The sequence below is a fragment of the Topomyia yanbarensis genome, chromosome 1, assembly GCF_030247195.1.
Source record: "Topomyia yanbarensis strain Yona2022 chromosome 1, ASM3024719v1, whole genome shotgun sequence".
Classification (NCBI taxonomy): domain Eukaryota; kingdom Metazoa; phylum Arthropoda; class Insecta; order Diptera; family Culicidae; genus Topomyia; species Topomyia yanbarensis.
The window spans coordinates 105,456,951-105,481,569 of NC_080670.1; the positions used below are offsets into that span (position 1 = coordinate 105,456,951).

At 34.9% G+C, this 24,619-nt stretch overlaps 1 protein-coding gene across 2 annotated transcripts in view; it reads left to right on the top strand.

Moving 5' to 3' along the window:
- Positions 1 to 313: 313 nt before the first annotated feature.
- The window catches only part of LOC131678223 (suppressor of cytokine signaling 6), a 1,339,559-nt gene continuing 1,315,253 nt past the window's right edge, over positions 314 to 24,619 (top strand). The window contains exon 1 of one of the 2 annotated variants that reach the window (XR_009303619.1): positions 314 to 1,214. Coding sequence is in view for 1 of the 2 variants with exons in the window: in XM_058958257.1 (XP_058814240.1) it covers positions 746 to 1,214 (469 nt within the window). In the remaining variant the exon portion in view is untranslated. The remainder of the gene's footprint in view (positions 1,215 to 24,619) is intronic. The other variant, XM_058958257.1, reaches the window with a different exon arrangement.

Sequence of the window (24,619 nt, forward strand, 5' to 3'; positions counted from 1 at the left end):
ATAAAATAAAATAAAATAAAATAAAATAAAATAAAATAAAATAAAATAAAATAAAATAAAATAAAATAAAATAAAATAAAATAAAATAAAATAAAATAAAATAAAATAAAATAAAATAAAATAAAATAAAATAAAATAAAATAAAATAAAATAAAATAAAATAAAATAAAATAAAATAAAATAAAATAAAATAAAATAAAATAAAATAAAATAAAATAAAATAAAATAAAATAAAATAAAATAAAATAAAATAAAATAAAATAAAATAAAATAAAATAAAATAAAATAAAATAAAATAAAATGAAATAAAATAAGATAAAATAAAATAAAATAAAATAAAATAAAATAAAATAAAATAAAATAAAATAAAATAAAATAAAATACGCGCACGATACGGTTGCGCGAGTCTGAGAAAGCGTCCGGTAGGTCGGATGGTTAAATATACAAAGGAGCCAAGGGGCTCAAGGAAAGAAGAAGAAGAAGTGCAAAGCAAAAATACCTTGCGAAGTAATAACCAGCGAAGGTGAGAACATGGCTAATACAAGAAGTTTAGGTTAAGTCGGTAAGCGTACTGCAAGAAGAACAGTATGAATCCACATGCCACGTGGGTAGTGGTCTCTTTTAAAGAATTTCCCTCGATACAAAAAAATGCACAGCAGGTTTTTCTAATCTCGACTAACTGTGTAGAATGGAATATGACAGGTTTGGATGATCGTTTTTCAGAGTGATTGTATAATCCTTCTGCATGAGAAATTCAAGAAATAGGTTAATTTGCTCGAATTTTGGCGCAGCGCCGTTACACATATTACATAAAACACAAATGACGAACAAAACTTTTAAATCTACAGGATCGATTCATAAGAACGAGATTTTTCTTGAAAGACGGCGAACATCTTCGCTTCAGAGCCTCGACTTACAAAAAAATCTATCGGAGAAGAAAGTTCCTGCCACAAATGCTGAATATGAGTATGAACAAAAGCGAAGTACGATATCAACCGAAGAATGCAAAAAGAACATTTTTTCAATCAATATAAAACAGAAGCTTTGCAACATTTTTCGTATAAATAAACGCCAGCAATACTTAAGAACCAAAAAATCGCTTGGTGATTGCCGAACAGCAACAAATGGATGTAATACGAAGTTTAGATCAATCGATGACTATTATAAGAAGTGGAGTGCATCAACACGAAAACTGCCGCCGTTGCCCAAGTCAGGTACGTAAAACTCATAGCACTTTATTCATTGCTCTGTCTATTTCTAGTTTCTAATTATGTTGTTTAAACAGATATATCCTCTAGACGCAAAGCGTTCTTTTGCGAAAGCATAAAATTTTCCAATTCATTGGCGATGAAAAGTAAAACATTTAATTATTTAATGTATTTCTCTGTGAAAACTTTGGTTTTTTAAAGAAATAGGGTTTTTGCCACTTTAGGCATTCAGAATTTGATAGAAAATATGATTGTCAACAACTTTTTCTAATCTTGACTATAACGGGTTTAGTTTCGGTTAAAGTAAATTTCAGGAGACAAACCTTTTTGTTTACAGTATAATCAGAAACTGACTTATATTCCATATATTCGAACAATATATATATATATATATATATATATATATATATATATATATATATATATATATATATATATATATATATATATATATATATATATATATATATATATATATATATATATATATATATATATATATATATATATATATATATATATATATATATATATATATATATATATATATATATATATATATATATATATATATATATATATATATATATATATATATATATATATATATATATATATATAATAAATATCGCTGAATTGCTGCGTGTTTCGTTTAATGAACCCCAGCACGGCATAGGCCTTAGCTGTAGTCATTGCAATGTGCCGCGCGAAATTTAGTTTGTTATCGAGGAGAATGCCTAGTTCCTTTATCGTATTAACTCGGTTGATACTGCTTTCTGCCATTCTATAATCGAATGTCATGACGTGCCTGTTTCGACAGAACGATATCACATTGCACTTCTGCACATTTACTTCCATGCCGTTATGAGCACACCAATTTAGCAGCACATCAATATCGGATTGAATGGCACAGCAATCGACTGCCGACGCAATTACACGGAAAAAATTCAGATCATCGGCAAACATATACTTAGGAGACTGTATAGCGGAACATAAATCGTTTACGAATAAAATAAACAGTAGCGGGCCTAAATGACTTCCCTGACGCACACCCGACTCTATCACAAACGGAGATGATCTCGTTTCATCTATGCGCACAAATGCACTACACTCGGTGAGGTATGACATTATCCACCGTGTCAACCACTCAGGAAGTCCCATTCGCTCAAATTTGGCCACGATTAACAAATGAGGCACCCTATCGAACACTTTTGCAAAATCAACATAAACGGCATCAACCTGCTGACGCTTTCCAAGCGCGCTATTAAGTGACGAAACGTACGCCATAAGTTTAGTACTCGTCGAACGTTTTTTCATAAATCCATGCTGCCACTCGGAAATGATATGGTGAACCTTCGGGTACAGCAAATCGTGAACGAGGCTTTCAAAAATTTTCGGTAAGCTGCTCAAAATTGAAATGGCTCGATAATTTTCAACATCGTGGATGCTACCTGCCTTGTGGATCGGTGTAATAGATGCTGTCTTCCAGACGCTCAGGAAAATTCCTTCAGACAATGACCTGTTGAAAATTATACTCGCAGGAACAGCCAGCGTTTCAGCACAGCTCTTGAAGAAGATAGGCGGTAAGCCATCCGGACCAGCACACTTAGAACCATCTATAGACTGCAACTTCAACTCCACATCACGCGGCGAGAAATTGAATAGCGACATATTCAAATCGAACAACGGTAGACTATTCAAATATGCTTCAGACAAAGGTGGTCGATTATTACTTTGCACACTTTGAAAAAAGGATGAGAATAGATTTGCCGATTCAAGCGGAGACTCGGCTGTAGATGCGTTGTAACTAACTAGAGCTTCCATTTCCCGACGGTTTTCAGCTTCCCGGGATTCGGGAAATAAATAATAAATATCCCGGGAAATCCCGGGATCCCGGGAATTCAGAAGAAAAATGAAAAGGTTAATGATTTTCTTAAAAAAAAAGAATAAATTGAAAAGTTTTCAAACCCGTTTGATTACATGTATATCTGTCCTAGAAGCAGTTGTCAGAAAACGGCGATTTGGTGTCCTACAAATTATTCAATCATTTGATATCTCGTCAATAAGTTTACGCAACATCAACTTCTTTTGATAATTTTTCTTGGCTATATTTGTAACCTAAATTTTGGTAATTACGATTACAATTGGACGATATACTGAACGCAGCAGCTGGAGTTACTGACCAAAATTGGAATTCGTTGTTCTGATACGATGGAATGTGATCAATTTAATGCAAAGCACCTTCTTTGGTAATGAAAATTTGAATGAAAAGATTGAGCTGCTTCAGTGTATTGTGCAGTTATTTCTGATCAAATGAGAAAATGTGATATATGGAATCCATTTCCGTCGCAGTAGGACCAGCAGCACTACGAATTAAGTGTGAATCACAATCTACCATCGATTTCCTGTTACGGGCGAGTATCTGGATTGCTTGATCTTATCCCTTCAAAAATCCTGCCAGAACCCTTGAAATCGACATTCAAAGAGTTTGGATGCGCATGATATTGGACAGCATTTATGCATTTCTTTTCATGCATCCAAAAATTTACAGATATTACAGTTACGGTATAACAAATTAGACGAAATATGCATTCGATGAACCGATAAAATATTTCTGCAGACGTTCTAGAAACATTTCTTATTTTAAATAGCGTTTGCGTTAAGCATGATATCACTACAAACCATCCCAAGTTTTGAAACAAAACCTCATTGATTTTTTAAGAAATTACCGCTGTTTCAATTACTAATTTGATTGCAAGCCCTTTCATTCAAAATATAATTATTAAAATAAACTATTAAAAGCACTGTAAAAGAAATCTGATTAATTAATTAATGCAGAGATATCGCATCACTAACGCTACTGTAAGGAAATGCTTTGGTACAACGGCCGGCAAATTAATCCATTTTTGCATGAAAATATCAACATTTTTAGCAGTGTTTTGAGTAAGGCTTGGACTATATACATAAAAAAAATCACGAAAACATATCAGCTAGCCTAAGGATATTTAGTCCATTGATTTGCAAATCAGTTGGAAAAGCACAATCTGCATTCATTGCTTACTCCAAATATTTGCCGGCAAAGATATTTCCTACAGAATTTCTTTCGCAGAACCGAAGCCTTTTGGAATAAATTAAAAATTGTTTTTCCCGGGATTCCCGAATCCCGGGAATGAGAAAACCCAATTTCGCGGGAATCGGGAATCCCGGGAAATCCAAAAATCCCGGGATTCCCGGAAAATAAATTCCCGGGATGGAAGCTCTAGTAACTAACACGTTGTGGGATTCCGGACGACTGCTTACGGCTTCTTACAAATGACCAAAATGAATTGGGGTCCTGCTTCAGGTTCTCCTCCGTGCGATGAATATAGCAACGAAAGCAATGCGCAAGCAAAGAGTTATATTCGCTCTCAATGGCATGCAGCTCAGCTTTGTGCTGATCATCTCTCCAGCGAAAGTATCGTTTCCTAACCTTGCGAAGACGGTTCTGTAGATTCTGTAGCTCGTTATTCCACCAATGCTGCTTTTTACCACGCGAACGACGAGGTCGCTTCGTTTATCTGAGTTTATCTAAGACATTCTGTTTGCCAAAACCGACTCAACCAGGGATATTTCCTGTTCAGACGAAGCATTTAACGGCAGCATACAGTTAAAATTTTCATCCAACATCCAGCGTAATTGAAGGAGATTATAATCCCCAACAGTTAAAACCACACCACGATCACCCGCAAGATCAATTAATTTTTTCACACATATTGCATGTTGCTCGTACAACAGGGGCTCACTGTTGGGCGGCAGATATATACAGCATACTATCATATCAAAGTTTGGTGCGAACGATAATCTGCTCCAATTGATCACAGTCAGCAATACAAATAGCAGAGCTCTGAAGGCCGTTTTTTACTGCTATCAGGACCCCCCCCCCTCCTCGTCTATGCCGGCTGGTTTGGGGGTTTCTATCACAACGGTAAATAGTATAGTTCAGAGCTAGCTCCGAGTTTGAAACGTCGTTATTCAGCCAAGTTTCAGTAAAGGTAATGACGTCATAATCGCACTGAGAAACATTTAATTGTAACTTATTTATCTTCTGATCTTTAGTTCTGATAATAAAGCGAGATTGGACGTTAACTATTTTCACGATTCGGACCACGTCTGTTGGTAGCAGAAAACTGATGTGCAGACGGAGGTGGGCGGATGCAGGTTAAATCAGCTGGTAATTCTTGAGCATCAGTAGAGCTTTCTGTGTGACAGTAGGAACGTGTGAAGAGTGGCTTATTGTGATTTAGTGTCTGCTGGTGTAGGCAAGAAGCGAAAAATATTACGTGTGTTCGACGAGGGCTGGAAATCAAATGGTCGGAAAACAATTCCCTTTTGCCATGTTGATTTGGATAGTGCTAAATCTTTTAGCTGCAGGTCAATGCCAGCTTTAAAGGATACAAACGAGAGTTCATCTAGAGTTTTGCCTTTGGGTACAAGTTTAACGACGTCCACAGCTGTGCCTGTTTTTAAATTGTTCCTGATTAGCCTTTCGATTTGATGCACTCTCGCCTGAGGATCGAAACCAGATAAGTACAGCCAAAACTGTTTATCCTTTTTAGCTGCGACCAATGGTATAGCGTCGTCCGGTTCAATATCTTTTTTACCTTCGAAAATGTTATCGCGGTGCGGTGGTTAATCCGGGATTAACAGCCGTGGTCTCTTGCGTGAATTTGGGTTTAGTTGTGTTCTACGTGGTGTGGTGGGAAAGCGCGTTCGCTGAAGTATTGCATTGATTTTCGTGGTGTTGAGTGCAACTTCATTCCTCAATTCGTCCAGCACCTTGTTTTACTCCTCAACCATTGACTGCATTGCGTTGTTCGTCGATAAAATAACTTGACGAAAACAAGCATTTGCCATCATTTTTGTACAAGCTTTGCACATCCAAAACAATTGTGAACATCCAGATACAGCGTCACGAATTTCCGCTGACTGGTGAGCACATTTGAGGTGGAAAGATGATTTGCAAAAGCCATTGCAAATTATTTCATCTTCCTTGTCAAGACTTCGAGTACAAGCACAACAAACGGGCTCCATTGCTTTTTTTTCAGTACGTTCTCGACACAAAGCAAATGCGGTACAGCATATATACATATTTACATATATATATATATATATATATATATATATATATATATATATATATATATATATATATATATATATATATATATATATATATATATATATATATATATATATATATATATATATATATATATATATATATATATATATATATATATATATATATATATATATATATATATATATATATATATATATATATATATATATATATATATATATATATATATATATATATATATATATATATATATATATATATATATATATATATATAGCCGTGATGGACGACTATAAATCCTCCACCAAAGCGATCAATAGACGGTTTAAACGGCACGCTTAGCATGCATGTACGAAGCTACCGGCCGGAGTCGCTGGAAGAAGCATATAATATTACTGTACAATACGCCAATGTAGCGTACAGAATGAAGCTAGATAATAAGTCAACAGCCCCCACCCCTAAGCCAAACTCTTTTAATAAACCAAATAAACCGTACCAAAACCCAAATTCGGCAAACAGCCAAAATTATAATGCAGGGTACTCTCAAAACTTTAACAAGCCTGGACCCTCAGGAAAATTTAAATCGCATTGACAAAACTTAGACGAAGACGTTTCGATGTGAACAGTGAGATCAAAAACCCGAAATCTAAATAACCACGAGGGAGAAACTGAACATCATGAGCCAGGAAATGACACCCCTCCACAAGAAGAGTTCACGTTAGATTCAGATGACAACGACTATTTTCTAGCCGACGAACTAAATTTTCAAATAGTTCAAGGAAAAAAATCAAGAGCCATAGCCAACAACAATTTCATTCCTTATATAACGATAATGACTAGCAGGGCCGCCGAGAGGGGGGGGGGGACCGGGGTGTTTCCCCCCGGGCTCGGAGTTTTGAAGGGGGCCCGGATTTTAATCAGAAACTAAAATTTTGACAAATACTTTTTCGATAAAAATTTATTTGAGAATACAATTAAAAATTCAATATCTTGTGTATGAGGTAACTAGAATGGCGAAAATTCTAAACTACTGCATATTTGATATCAACTATGTTTGTATCAACGTAAATCTCACATCGAAACAAGATCAGACTCGAGCGGGCATAGCGGAATTTGTACATTGAATGTCATGTACGCAGCTCACCTGGGTTCGAATCCCAACCCCGCACACAGGAATAGATATTTGTTAAAGGAAAATTCCTAACCTGAATGAAGAAGCGAACGACCTTAAGGTTGAAATGTCTATAATCGAAACAAAAATATGATTAGACTTGTAAGGGTTAAATAATTAAATGGTTTGATTAGAAGTCATGAGGTTGTCTTCAAATTTCGCCAATTTGAAATCGATTTTTTTGATTTATTAAATTTCCAATCTTCGAAAGCGCTGGATTAGTATCGAAAGTAATTATTGAAAGAAATAAAACCCTGCTTAGGGTTGCCACACCGGTTTTTGAGGCGAATTCCGTGTCTTCGTTCAGATAAATCTGAATTCGCCCGGAAGAATCCATTGGATTATTTTGCAATTTTGTGTTGCCCTTTTCTTTACCAGAAATTGCCCAGCACCCAGCCCTCATAAACATCATCCTCGGGTTGCAGGCCCTATGTTCCTCACAAAGATTCTCGAAAGAAACTGAAGCGTGATTTCACACCCCGTGTTTGTTTACTGAGGAGCAGAGCAAAGCTCGCTTGGGTTATCCTTCACAGCGAGAGTGGTTGGTGCTTTTGGATCCTTTGTGAATATCCGAGAAAGCGAATCACTACATCCAACTAAATCAACAAAACAAAAACATACAACTTAATGTGAACGTCACAGAAAGGTGGAGTGCTTTACCAAAACAGTACACTCTACGGTGATTGTGAAGAAAATAAGATATTTTTTTTATATTATTTGTTTTTAAGTGTTTTATACAATAAAAAGTAATGGAAGCGCTCCAAAATTCTGTCGAGTGATCACTTTAATTCGAATTGATTTCAACGCATACCCATGTGTCTCTTGAAGTCTATCCCCTGCTCAGTAAATTTCTGCTGGTCAAAGTACCACTAGAGGCGGTAACCCTACCTCTATTTGAGAGCTCAATTGGTCAAATGAGTCATCAAAAACTCTTGATATACCAAAAGAATTCGAAATTAATCCAAAAATTTAAATTTGAAATTTAATATATTTGGTTTGCCGTTCATTGATACAAAATCTATAAGAGATCATATACGGATACGAGATGATACCGAAACATTTTTGTAAAGGGGTCATACTCAAATGACGCAGCTTTTTCGGCGATTTTCGACTACCAATTCCCCCTAGTTAAGAGGCCAGGGATGGAAAAAAAATAAATACGTTTTACAATTCTTTCAAATACGGCCTTTTGTCAACATTTTTATTATAACAGCAAATTGCGTACACAACAAGCCTCTTTCGTGACGAGTATAGTGTTAATAGTTTTGTTTTAAATTTTATATGTCATGGAGAATGAAGAGAAGATCTCTCAGTTCACAATCCTGCTGCTGCCAACGATTCTAAGAAGCAACTAAATTGCTAAATTGTGTTTGATTAATTTTGAAGAGAAAATTTAACTCTGCTTCCAAACTAAACCAACTAGTTAGCAAGATTAGTTTACTAATGTAGCAAGTTAAATCCGCATACAAAATCTTTTCGTTTTGGAGGAGTGAGCGTGAGATTTTGAACGTCGCTTCCTGAACGTAACGATTTTATTTTTATTTTTGAACTTTATTTTCTAGAAATCAGTTACAACATTCTTGTAAAATATTTTAAGGTGTGCTAACACACCAACACAAATAAAAGAATAATTCATGTTTTTATAGGATTATAAATGTTTTCGAAATCAGCATAGCGTAGAATCCAACCAAAACCCTTATTTGAAATTTGATCCATGTTTCTCATATTTTTTCCTTTTTGAAGTAGAATACTTCTAACGTTTCAATATGGGGTGCCGTTTCAAAAATTTCAGTTGAGAAATTTTCCCAGATTTGAATATCTTCCGTTCTACTGGACGAAATCGCAATATTTTTGCACTATCTGATCGGAAATTTGTGCACGTATTTCGTATTAAATTTCGGAATTACTGCGACTACTATAAATAAACCAAAACAAGGATTTTCAGAAAATCCTTCGGAAACAGCGAGGAAAATGCGCAATTTGCCAGCATATCCCACGCAAAGCCGTCAAAAAGGAGCATGTAAGCGTTTCATTACATACGGGAATGTTATATATACAGGTCACGCGAGCTTGTTTTGTATCAGTGGGTGCTCGCTTACCACACGAGCAACATGCTCGTCCAATGAGCGGTATCATGTTTGCGTTCCCGTACCAAGCGTCATCGCAAGGTTCTTCGTGATAAAATCCAGGGAATCACCAAATCTGGCATTCGGCGTCTGGCTCGTCGTGGTGGTGTAAAATGCATCTCCGATTTAATCTACGAATGCTGAGGGTGTGCAGGAAAATGTCACCCGAGATGCCGTGACCTACACTGAACACGCCACGCGCAAAACCGCAATGAATGTCGTCTATACTCTGAAGCAGCAGGGACGCACTTTGTATGGATTTGGAAGTTGAAAAGGTAGAACTCACTTGAATCATTATAAAAAAGGCCCTTTTCAGGGCCACCAGAATCATTTCAAAGAATAAGTTTGCATTTTCTGTTTCATGGACTGTTTCTCCCTGGAGAGCAATTTGGGTTAAACCCTAAATTATGATTTATTTCAGTACGCAAATTGCAAATATGGTCAGAAAAAAACTGGAGTGTAGTGGAAAACATTTTTACTAGGCGCATTCAAAAAAGGTTTCAATTCTCAAACATTTTACCAAAGTGCCGTATTACATTACTCTCTTTACCCTGAGTGTTCAATAATCTCCGTATTGGAAACACAATTTCAATTTTGTTCTTTATCAAAAATATGTGGTCGACCAACGAAAGGGTGGAGCTACGAAGAACACATATTGAGGACAACACAAAAAAGGACGAGCTTACATTGTGCTGTAGTCAGGTATAAAAACTCAGCATGCTGTTGCTCACGCTCAGTTCGTTTCCAGCATCAGCATACAGCAGTTCGTTTGCAGTATCTCCCGCAAAATTCAAACCGCCGTCCGTTTGCTGCTGTTAGAAGAGTTGGCCAAGCACGCCGTCTTCCATGGCACCAAAACTGTTACCATATACACCAGCTCCAAGTAAATTTCGAACACTGCCCAAACAAAAGGCCCTTTTCAGGGCCATCAATTTATCGACAAAGAATGAAATTGAAATTTTGTTATTACAAGCAGCAGAAAGTGGCTTGTCAAGAGCGTTGGATGGTAAGTGAGACACTTGTAAACAATACCGTCGCTTTCAAATAGAATGGCACAAAATCAAAAGTTATTTGTAGACAGGTTAGTGTAATGATTCAATTTACAAAAATCGAACGTTTTCTAACGTTTCGATATAGGTGTTTCGTTTCAATATTTTCGGCCAGAATGCCCCTTTTTTTCAAACGTGAAAATCTGCTGTTGTATTGAATGAAAACCTTCGATTTTTGCGCTGATTGGAAATAGTTGTGACTATTTCTGTAGAATGTACAATTACTGAAAATAACGGATTTTGTGAAAGCAGTGGTTGGTCCGCACAATTCGATTCCAAGCGAGCCAGATTAGTTTTCGTTGGAAGGTCCACCTCTGACAATAGAAGTAAACTATTTTATTTTGAATTCAACTAACTTCCTTGAAAACAGCACAGTTAAAAAACTTTTGGGAAAAACGCGCAAACCTAAATTTTCCACTATAATGGAAACTGCCTGTGCCCCGCCGCACAGCATCATCAAGATTGATAGTAATTCAAGCCGGGAGGAAAGAGGTTGTAAGGCAATGGAAAACGAAAATTTCATTTATATCTTACTGGAATATAATTGGCTGGTCCTGAAAAGAACTTATTGGTTTGTGGTTTATTTTGGGGTCACGATTTAGGCCTGCTCGATTGCTGATAGCTGTGAATTTCTCGCAGGGCGACAGTTTCTGTTCAGTAGTGACGAGGCTTCCTAACGCCAACCGTGACTGGGGCATTTTTACACGGCCTTCGTTGCTTACTGCTTGCGGGGAGGCTTTCCTTCGGTGGACTTACGAGCGGTATGTTTGGTACGGGCCATTTATCCACAAAGAATCGAATTGAAATTTTGTTATTAGAAGCATCCGAAAGTAGCTTGCCAAGAGCGTTCGATGGCAAGTGAGCTACTTGTGAACAATATCGTAGATTTCACGTAGAATGACACAAAATAAAGTTATCATTTGTGTGTTTGTTTACAGTTTCGTGTTTACTAGGCGCATTCAAAAAAGGTTTCAATTCTCAAACATTTTACCAAGGTGTCGTATTACATTACACTTTTTACCCTGAGTGTTCGATAACCTCCGTATTGGAAACACAATTTCAATTTTGTTCTTTATCAAAAATATGTGGTCGACCAACGAAAGGGTGGAGCTACGAAGAACACATATTGAGGACAACACAAAAAAGGACGAGCTTACATTGTGCTGTAGTCAGGTATAAAAACTCAGCATGCTGTTGCTCACACTCAGTTCGTTTCCAGCATCAGCATACAGCAGTTCGTTTGCAGTATCTCCCGCAAAATTCAAACCGCCGCCGTTTGTTTGCTGCTGTTAGAAGAGTTGGCCAAGCACGCCGTCTTCCATGGCACCAAAACTGTTACCATATACACCAGCTCCAAGTAAATTTCGAACACTGCCCAAACAAAAGGCCCTTTTCAGGGCCATCAATTTATCGACAAAGAATGAAATTGAAATTTTGTTATTACAAGCAGCAGAAAGTGGCTTGTCAAGAGCGTTGGATGGTAAGTGAGCCACTTGTAAACAATACCGTCGCTTTCACGTAGAATGGCACAAAATCAAAAGTTATTTGTAGACAGGTTAGTGTAATGATTCAATTTACAAAAATCGAACGTTTTCTAACGATTCGATATAGGTGTTTCGTTTCAAAAATTTCGGCCAGAATGTTGCCTGTTTTTCTAAAAGTGAAAATCTGCTATTGTACTGAATGAAAACCTTCGATTTTTGCGCTGATTGGAAATAGTTGTGACTAGTTGTGTAGAATGTTCAATTACTGAAAATAACAGATTTTGTGAAAGCAGTGGTTGGTCCATACAATTCGATTCCAAGCGAGCCAGACTAGTTTTCGTTGGAAGGTCCATCTCTGACAATAGAAATAAACTATTTTATTTTGAATTCAACTACAACTTCCTTGAAAACAGCACAGCTAAAAAACTTTTGGAAAAACGAGCAAACCTAAATTTTCCATTATAATCAAAATTAGTGCCCCCACCGCACAGCATCATCAAGATTGATAGTTATTCAAGCCGGGAGGAAAGGGGGAGGGAGGTTGTAAGGCAATGGAAAAATTTCATGTATAATAATAATACTTTATAATTGGCTGGTTCTGAAAACAACTTGTTGGTTTGTGGTTTATTTTGGGTCACAATTTAGGCCCGCTCGATTTCTGATAGCTGTGAATTTTTCGCAGGGCGACAGTTTCTGTTCGGTAGCGATGAGGCTTCTTAACGCCAACCGTGACTGGGGCACTTTTACACGGTATTCGTTGCCAACCAGCTCCCTGTCAAGGACGACGTCTCTGTACAGCCAGCATCACTGCCATGAAAGCAAACATTGATTTTGAACCGAATGATTAGACGCTGTATTTAGTTACAAAATGTCGATTTTCTGAATGATATGATATTAAATCATCCCACAAGATGCAAAACGTCGTGTGGAATGCTTGAATATCGAGCATAGTGCCGAACATAATTCTTTGTTTGGGGCTTTATAGCTATAACGCCCCATATATGTCGGTCGCTGTCAAACTCCATATGATAGTATAGGGTTGCCAGGGGGCTGTTGCCAACTGCTTGCGGGGAGCCTTTCCTCCGGTGGACTTACGAGCGGTCTGTTTGGTACAGGCCATGTAGCGAAAAATGCTGATCTGCTACTTCTCTGATGCTGGTAGTAGGACGACGGTTAAACGCTCGTTTGCGTGCCTTCCTATAAATACTATTACAAAAATGGCGCTTTTCAAAGTCACCAAAACTGTCGAAGAAGTAATAAAAACTCCCAAAGTATAAAAAACTCTACCTTTTTTTCCTTCATTGGCACCACAAACAACTAGAGCAACAAAATGGTACATAGATATAAAATTTCAGTATACTATACATAATATCAGTAAACTCCAATGGATTTCAAACATTGACTTTTTTGTACTCAGGCAATACACAGTGGTGGGGGCCCGTACGTTGGACCCCCCGGGTCCGTATTTTCTCTCTGCGGCCCTGATGACTAGCAAAGGAGAAATGAAATTTTTGATCGACACAGGCGCGAACAAAAATTACATTTCGCCAATGCACGTAAATCTAAAAAACTGCAAATCAGAAACCGGTATTCAAGTAACTAACATACAAGGCACGCACAATATTGAAAAATCAACCTCATTTGACATTTTTCAGATAAAGAAAAAATTAAAATTCTACATATTCAAATTTCACGATTTCTTTGACGGACTAATTGGTTACGAGTCATTAGGGGACATCAAAGCACAAATTGACATTTCCAAAAACAAACTTAAAACTGGTAGAAGGGAATTTACTATGCAGAAAAGATTCCCACTTCAAAATAAAATTAATCTGACCGAGTAGAATTTTCAATATATTCAGGTACAGACAATAAAAGATGGAGACTTTTGCATTCAAAACGATTTGCATCTAGGCAAATTTTCAATACCCGGGCTATATCGAAGCACAAATAAAGTAGCGATATTAGCAATGAACAACCACTCGGAAACACCATTGGAAATTAACCTAAACGAAATAAAAATCAAGACAGACCAATACCAAGTGCTACAAGAACCACTCAGTCAGGAAGAAAATCAGAAATATCATTTTCGAGAGGACCACGTGAATGAACAAGAAAAGAAGGCATTGAAATACATCATTAACCACACCCAACGCAATTTCTCAATGCAAAAAAGGCATTACATCCTTTTGTGCATATTCCGAATTAGAATCATGCCTTCTTCGCATTGTAGACCAAGCATAGCTACAGCATTATACCAACACAGCTTGATTCATGATGAAATAAATTAATTGTGAACGCTACCATATTATCTGCCCGCATGTAAAAGTGTTAGTTTGTTTTGCTTGCTGAGTCTGCCAAAAAGGTGGTGTATTCTATACATGAATACCTCTGTGGTGTTTGTAAGAACTTCTGTCTTCATACACAGTTACGCTTTTTACATTTCTTACAAAAGGAATGTATAGGATTCGCTCAAACTTTGAAAACTTTTTCCGAGGCCCTTAGGGCCGAGTGTCATATACTAATCGACTCAGCTCGACAAATTGAGACAATGTCTGTATGTGTGTGTGTGTGTATGTATGTATGTACAAAATGTCATGTAATTATCTCAGCAATGGCTGAACCGATCTTAATGAAACTAGTTTCAAATGAAAGGCCTAACGCTCCCATTTGACACTATTATTTTTGTTTTTCGATATGTTGTTTACTTTCTGAGATATGGGTAATTTTGTCAAAACAGGGCTGGTTTGAAGCGAATAACTTTCGAACAAGGAAAATACCTTTCCAACAAGCTATAGATTGTCAAAATCCGTTAACAAGCGGCGGAGATATTAAACATTTTGTGTTTTTATTCGTCGCTTATCAATTTTCACCAACTAAAAACGAGATCGTTACGTACAGAGTATTTCTTTACTGGTGTTTTAGGGGTAAAACTAAACCGATTTTGAATATCAGGGTATGAAAACACATCTACGTGAGTCAAGGAATACAATTCCGAAAATATTTTGAGAATTTACTCAACGATAAATTAACTGTTTCTGGAAAATTAATATGTAAGTTTACTACAACGATAAAGAGCGAACTTTTTCCAAAGTTAAGGTGTTTTTCCTTTGCACTACGCATTTCGATGAATCGCGAGTTTGAATTTTGATGGTATATGAATACGCAGATCATCATACAACTCTCCTAGAAATTTATAATAACTTTTTCATATAATTCATATTTATATTACACTCATCACAGTGGTCGCAACGCACTATGGTCCCAAAGCTGTATTTAGGAAGACAAAACTGTTTGCGCCTAAACCGTTGGTTTTAGATATGTAGTATCTTCGGCAAACTTTCTTAGAACTTTCTTGCCGATTTTTTTATATTAGTTGAATTAGGGTGGTCCTGGTGGTTAGGGTGTTCAAAGTATCAACTTCTTAGATATGTAAAATTAAGCTACATAATGTTCTACAAAGTTATAAATCAATCAAATTCAAGCAACTTTTCTGAAGAAACTATATGGCTATCTCTAATGGTTCATGTGCTATGATTTTTGCAATATTTAAGGTAGGATAGCTCTTTAAAAATTGGTTTTCTAATAATATCTTTTTATGTGTTAATTTATCGCCAATACTTTGTTCTAGAGGTTTTTAGAACTTTTGTAAATACACATTTTTGCTGAAGCAATGAAGTTTCTATCTCTTTTGTTTGCATAGTTACAGGCGATTTTCAAAACAAAAATGGTTTTTTTCAAAGCTATATATCTTCCAACATTGCAAATGGATTTTCATATTTTAATTTCATTTGAAAGATCGAAACTTTTATAGTTTTTGGTGAAAAAACTGCGGGAGCGTTATTTCTGAAAAAAAATTTATTAATTTTTGAAAATGGTGTATATTTCAACAAAAATCGTTCATAACTTTTCAAATAGATGAGATAATAACTTTGTTACTTCAGCAAAAATATTCGCCATAAAAAGTTCTAAAAGTGCTGCAAACAAAGTATTTACGATAAATCAATGTCTGAAGTGACAAATGAGAAATAGTGATTTTAAGGGGTCACGTTTTCATCACTCAATCTCTTATGGTAAAATCAACTGAGAAATAGTCATTGTGTGTGATAATACCAACAGTCACAGAAAATCTATTGAATATGTGACACTTTTTGAAAACACAACATTTTACCGTACAACTACATGTTAGCGTGAATTTACAATAGTGTTAATAGTGTACTATAGTAAACTCTAAATAAATCTATTACGTGACCAATAAAGCAACCGTCATCATGCATTATATAGTTGCTATGGAATTATGCTTTATGAGTTATTTTACCAGTTCACGGTTAGCGATTTTCAGACTTCTTACTTTTATTTATTTTGAAGTAACAAAAAATTGTTAATCTTTCCTTAACTTACCCACAGCCGTCATTATAGTCGATAATTAATTTATAGTTTCAAACATTGCATAAATGTTGACAAAGCATACAATAATTTCCGCTGCAATGAATAACAAACTCGTTTCAAGATTTTATTTTAAGATAACAAGACGTGAACAAAAGCATTTTCTTTTTAGCACTCGTTTTGAGCACTAGTCCAAACCAAAAAGGATTTACTTAAGTGAGCATAGATAATTTTTGTTGGCCGATTTAGAATTAACGGTAGTTTGCAGATAACACTACTGTAAATCCACTGTACCATTTAGATGTACCGTAGACTGTTTTTTCAAAAACGTTTACAAATCCAATAGAATTGCCCTGACATTCGGCATTATCACACACAATGGCTATTTCTCAGTTGATTTTACCATAAGAGATTGAGTGATGAAAACGTGACTCCTTAAAATCACTATTTCTCATTTGTCACTTCAGACATTGATTTATCGTAAATATTTTGTTTGCAGCACTTTTAGAACTTTTTATGGCGAATATTTTTACTGAAGTAACAAAGTTATTATCTCGTCTATTTGAAAAGTTATGAACGATTTTTGATGAAAAATGCACCATTTTCAAAAATTAATCATTTATTTTACAGAAATAACGCTCCCGCAGTTTTTTCACCAGAAACTAGAAAAGTTTCGATCATTCAAATGAAATTAAAATATTGAAAAGCCATTTGCAATGTTGGAAGATATATAGCTTTGAAAAAAAAACATTTTTGTTTTGAAAATCGCCTGTAACTATGCAAACAAAAGAGATAGAAACTTCATTGCTTCGGCAAAAATGTGTATTTACAAAAATTCTAAAAACCTCTAGAACAAAGTATTGGCGATAAATTAACACATAAAAAGATATTAATAGAAAACCCATTTTTAAAGAGCCACCCTACCTTAAATATTGCAAAAATCATAGCACATGAACCATTAGAGATAGCCACATAGTTTCTTCAGAAAAGTTGCTTGAATTTGATTGATTTATAACTTTGTAGAACATTATGTAGCTTAATTTTACATATCTAAAAAGTTGATACTTTGAACACCCTAACCACAAGGACCACCCTAATTCAACTAATATAAAAAAATCGGCAAGAAAATTCTAAGAAAGTTTGCCGAAGATACTACATATCTAAAACCAACAGTTTAGATGCAAACAGTTTTGTCTTCCTAAATACAGCTTTGGGACCATAGTGCAACGGTACCAAAACGTGCGTTCAATTAATGATGCTCTAGGAGTTGAATTTAGCGATTTGGTGTGTTAGGAACATTTTTTCAGAATGTAAGCCCTCTTCTTTTGATGTATATTGAATTGTGAATAATCCACCTAAAAGTGAGATAGACAATTTATTTCCACTAACTTTCGATATAGAGTCATAATGTCAATGACAAACTTATAGAAAATACTACTACGAGAAAACTTGCTAAACATGCAAACTCTCCAAAATGTAATGGTGTTGGGATAAAGCGCGTTGTTTGTGGGAGGCACACAAAAATCATTTTTTCATTATAACTTTTTACATTTCTTACGAAAGAAATGTATAGGATTCGCTCAAACTTTGAAAACTTTTTCCGAGGCCCGGAAGGCCGAGTTTCATATACCAATCGACTCAGCTCGAAAAATTGAGACAATGTCTGTATGTGTGTGTGTATGTGTGTATGTATGCATGTGCAAAATGTCATGTAATTATCTCAGCAATGGCTGAACCGATCTTAATGAAACTAGTTTCAAATGAAAGGCCTAACGTTGCCATTTGACACTATTATTTTTGATTTTCGATATGTTGTTTAATTTCTGAGATATAGGTCATTTTGTCAAAACATTGCAGGTTTTTAGTAAATAACTTTCAAACAAAGAGCAACGCTGTCCCACAAACTGCACATAATTAGAGACCTTGTAAAATACCTTTCTATCAAGCTTTATAATGTCAAAATCCGTGCACGAGCGACGGAGATATTAAACATTTTGTATTTCTATTCCTCGCTTACCAATTTTCACTAATTAAAAAGGAGACCGTTTCTTATAGAGTATTGCTTTACTGATGTTTTAGGGGCAAAACTGAACCGATTTTGAACATCGGGGTATGAAAACACATCTACGTGATTCAAGGATTATTCGATTATGAAAGCATTTTGTGAATTACCCTATATAATAATTGAACTATTTCTCAAAAAATCAATATGTAAGTTCACTTCAAAGACAAATAATGCGATCATAGTGATTTTTCCCTAGAGTTCATGTATTTATCCCTTGGATTAGGCGTTGCGTTCAATCGTGAAGTAAATATTGGATGGTATATAATTATACAGTTCATCAAGTAATTCACCTAGTAGTGAGATAAGACTTCTCATACAATTATACCCGTGGCATCACCGAAAGAAACTGTATTTTTAAATCCCAAAACTCTAGCAAAAATTTAGCTCTTTGCAAAATTTAGATTATATTGGTTATGGCGCAAAAATTACTACTTACATTATTTATAATAAGGATGTAAGGAATCAATATATCGCATAATATACCTATAAAAATAAGGTCTGGCATGGCCTCACATGCCCTCCCCATCTCTATCTCACTCTCTCTTTCTCTCCCTCTCTCTCTTTCTTCATGTTGGTGGCAACTTTCACGATTCTCATCTATCTTGCTATTTCTCTATCCATTTCTAAGTTGTGTGATAAGATTTTCCGCTAATCTTTATTAATATTCAAGCTGATTTCATGTGTGCGATGTAATTGTGAAGGTTTGAGAAAACAAAACTATTTTTTGTCTGTTTCCCTATTATTTTCTTTGCATTTTAGTGTAAAAGAGACTCGCGGAAACAAGTTTAATAATACATCCTACATGTCAAATAAAATATTTGTAGTCCGAGAAAATTTGCAAAATATTTTCCTTATGGGAAAACTATAACTATTTTCAAGGTGAAATTGGTATTTCGAAACGTTGCACTATGGGTAGACAGGTGACCATCGAAAACTACATCAACTCAAATTTAATTCAGTTCTACTCAAAGCTTGTATAAACACTATAATAAAGGAAATTCATGGCTATCTCAGAACAATATGTGACTTAACTGGGAGGCGGGACATTCCACGTGCGATATTTCAACTCTTCGTATCTCTATTGAATTTTGAATAAAACATATGCTCAAATATGTCATGTGAAAACTAAGAACACATTTTTGTGATGTTATTATTGAAAATGCACATACATTATATAGGTATGAACTTTCATGAAAAATAACGGATCAAAGCCCAAAAATATCCACAAATTAGATACGGGAAAAGAAGTCTCCCAAAGTCCCCACTCTCAATGGGGGATGCAAGTACAAGGTGTCTTCTAACTTATCGTCGTCCATATCTGCTCTATACTGAGTACACTTCAATTGAAGTTTCAATGGAAGTCACAATTAGTAGTGAGGCATTGGATAATTCAGCACACGTTTCGTTCGAGTTTTCCATATTGTACAAGTAAATTAACGAGGATTACAATCAGAGTTTATGCATTGAACAGATAGCTGATCTGACTACATTTTTGCCATCCTGACAGTTTGAACCATTTCTTTTTCACAGTAATGGATTGTCCAGGGCTTATTTATCCATATTTCCTGAACAAGAATTCCGAACGAAACAGTATGCAAACTATAAGGATGACTGGAAAGAGACTGCATTATAATCAACTGAATGCACGCCTTTTATGCTATTGACATAGCCTAGACACTTCACACTATTTATTTTAATTCAAATGAAAACTTTGAAATATCTACTTGTCTCTTTTACGAATCGCATTCTCCATCTTTTGCTCTCTGTTCAAAGGGCTTTCGTGAGATTTTGTCTACTTTCCGAATCTGTAATAAGTTTTGATGTAGGCGTTCATTTGATAAAGTTATGACATATTTGTCGAATGAAGATTCGTCAAATCGTTGTAAACGTCACGAAAGAATGTGTCATGTGACCTTGTCTCACTTTACTATATTCAATTGCGCGTTAAATTACTGGACCAGTAAATTCTATTCTGCACAATATTTTTCGGGAATATATGACCAAAAAGTAAACTTTGATTTCCAAAGCAAATTGAACGTTCCAGGTTCCTGATAACTAATTAAGGTCTATCAATAATGTTGAAACACTAAATAATCTTAAAACGACGCCGTCAAGTAAAAAACCGTGAAAACGAAAAGATTAAAACAAAAATAGGATAGAAGCCCTAGAAATTTTGTTCATCTGCGTTCATTTAATCTACTTTATTCGTTTCATCTTTTGGATTCACTCTGATCAGTTTATTCATTTCGTGCATTTTAGTCATATCATTCATTTCACTTATTTTATTCACTGTTTTCATTCAATGCATTCTATTCATTTTCCCAGTTCATACATTTTGTTTAAAATGAAGAACATTTTATTAACCTGACTATTTACATTTCTTACAAAAGAAATGTATAGGATTCGCTCAAACTTTGAAAACTTTTTCCGAGGCCTAGAGCGCCGAGTCTCATATACCAATCGACTCAGCTCGACAAATTCAGACAATGTCTGTATGTGTGTGTGTATGTGTGTATGTATGTATGTACAAAATGTCATGTAATTATCTCAGCAATGGCTGAACCGATCTTAATGAAATTAGTTTCAAATGAAAGGCCTAACGTTGCCATTTGACACTATTATTTTTGATTTTCGATATGTTGTTTACTTTCTGAGATATGGGCGATTTTGTCAAAAAAACAGCTGGATTTTTGCAAATAACTTTCGAACAATACAATACCGTCCCACAAGCTGCACATAAATAGAAAGCATGTAAAAATACCTTTCTAACAAGCTATAGATTGTCTGAATCCGTGCACGAGCGGCGGAGATATTAAACATTTTGTATTTTTAGTCCTCGCTTACCAATTTCCACTAATTAAAAATGAGATTCTTGCATACAGAGTATTGCTTCACTGGTGTTTTAGGGGCAAAACTAAACCGATTTTGAATATCGGGGTATGAAAACACATCTACGTGATTCAAGGAATTCGATGTTGAGAACATTTTGTGAATTACCTTTATAATAAATGAACTATTTCTCAAAAATCAATATATAAGTTCACTTCAAAGACAAAATAGTGTGTTGATAAAGAAACAGTGAGTTCTAGTATTTATTCCTTGGATTAGGCATTGCGTTCAATCATGAGGTAAATGTTGGATGGTATATCAATACACAGATCAACAAGCAATTCACCTAGTAGTGAGATAAAAGATTTCTAACATAATTATACTTGTGGCGTCACCGAATGCTCAAAAATCTAGCGAAAATTTAGCTCTTTTGCAAGATTTAGGTTATACTGGTTATGGCGCAAAAATTACTACTTACATTATTTATGATAAGAATGTAAGAAACAATATATCATAATAATATACCTATAAAAATAATGTCACTGCATTAACCATCATGTGCCATTCTTCACACGCCCCCCCCCATCTCTCTCTCTCTCTCTTTCTCTCTCTGTCTCTCTTCTACCGCATCTATCTAGCTATTTCTGTATCCATTTCTAAGTTGTGTGATAAGATCTTCCGCCAATCTGAAATAATTATTAATTGTAATTGCGAAGGTTTGAGAAAACAAAACTATTTTTTGTCTGCTGCTACATCAACTCAACTTTAATTCAATTGTATTCAAAGCCTTCGAGATGGTCGACGAATTCATGTATTTGGGCTCACTGGTAACCGACGACAATAATAACAGCAGAGTAATTCAGAGACGGATCTTAGCGGGAAATCGTGCCTACTTTGGACTCCAGAGGACGCTCTGGTCGAACAAAATTCGCCGCCGAACGAAGTTGATTATCTTCAAGACGCTGATTAGATCGGTGGTCCTCTACGGCCACGAGACATGGACTATGCTCGTGGGGGACCAACGCGCCCTTGGAGTTTTCGAACGAAAGGTGTTGCGTACCATCTATGGTGGCGTGCAGATGGAAGACGGAACGTTGTGCAAGCGAATGAACCATGAGTTGTATCAGCTGCACATTCGTTGTATTGGTACGAACTTTCATGGAAAATAACGGATCAAAGACCAAAAATATTAGATCCAGGAAAAGAATTCTCCCAAAGTATCCACTCTCGATGGGGGATGCAACTACAATGTGTCTTCTAACTCATCGTCGTCCATATCTGGATATACTGAGTAGTTTGAACCATTTCTTTTTCACAGTATTGGTCTGTATAGGACTTATTTATCCATATTTCCTGCACGAGAATTCCGAACGAAACAATATGAAAGCTATAAGGATGAATGGAAAGAGACTGCATTGCAATCAACTGAATGCACGGCTTTTATGCTATCGACTTAGCCTAGACATTTCACACTATTTACTTCAATGCAAATAAAAACTTTGAAATATCTACCTGTCTCATTCTCCCTGTCGTTCTTTGTTCAAGGGGCTTGAAAGCACATGTGACCTTGTCTCACTTTACTATTTTCAATTGCGCGTTAAAATACTGGACCAGTAAATTCTATTCTGTACATAAATCTTTTTTTCGGGAATATGTGACCAAAAAGTAAACTTCGAATTCCAAAGCAAATTGAACGTTCCAGGTTCCTGATAAATAATTAAGGTCCAACAATAAAGTAGAAACACCAGATAATCTTAAAACGACGCCGTCAAGAAAAGAAGCATGAAAACAAAAAGAATAAAACCAAAAAAGATGGAAGCCTTAGAAAGTCCATTGCATATTTATTAGCCTTTTCTCAGAAGATGGGATTTTCAAAAACATTTCAAAACTTTCTGATGCAATGGTTTTCAAATTCGTACAATCCAGTTTATTCATTTTCTTTATTCAAAAATGTTTTTTGCTTCAAATATATGACCATTTCATTTTAATTAATTATTCCATTCCGAATCTTTTTATTCGTTTTGTTCATCTGCGTTCATTTTACTTATTTTGTTCGTTTCATTCTTTGCATTCACTCTGATCAGTTTATTCTTTTTGTGCATTTTACTCATATCATTCATTTAACTTATTTTATTCATTGTTTTCATTGTATGCATTTTATTCATTTTTTCCAGTTTATTCATTTTGTTCAGTTTCCTCATTTTAATAATCTGACTACTTTTTCAGTTTTAATCATTTATCCAAATAATTTATTTGATTCAATTTATTTCTTTATATTAATTTATAACCTTTTACCATTGTTCAATTTTTGATTTTAATCAATTCATTTAATTCTGCTCATTTTCTTCATTTTATCCATTTTGTCATTTCAGCTCATTTTGTTTATTTGATTCGTTTGTTTTATTTATGCATTTCATTTATTTTTTTACTTTATTCATTTTGTTCATCCATTCTTTTTATTCATTTGGTCCATTTCATTAATTTGATTAATTGTATTCACTGGATGAATTAAATCAATTTGATTCATTTAATTCATTTGATTCACTTTATTAATCTGATTATTTTGATTCATGTGATTCATGTGATTCATTTGATTCATTTGATTCATTTGATTCATTTGATTCACTTGATTCATTTGATTCGTGTGATTCATTTGATTCATTTGATTCATTTGATTCATTTGATTCACTTGATTCATTTGATTCGTGTGATTCATTTGATTCATTTGATTCATTTGATTCATTTGATTCATTTGATTCATTTGATTCATTTGATTCATTCGATTCATTTGATTCATTTGATTCATTTGATTCATTTGATTCATTTGATTCATTTGATTCATTTGATTCATTTGATTCATTTGATTCATTTGATTCATTTGATTCATTTGATTCATTTGATTCATTTGATTCATTTGATTCATTTGATTCATTTGATTCTTTTGATTAATTGATTCATTTGATTCATTTGAATCATTTGATTCATTTGATTCATTTGATTCATTTGATTCATTTGATTCATTTGATTCATTTGATTCATTTGATTCATTTGATTCATTTGATTCATTTGATTCATTTGATTCATTTGATTTATTTGATTTTTTTGATTAATTTGATTCATTTGATTCATCTTATTCATTTGATGCATTTGATTCATTTGATTCATTTGATTCATTTGAT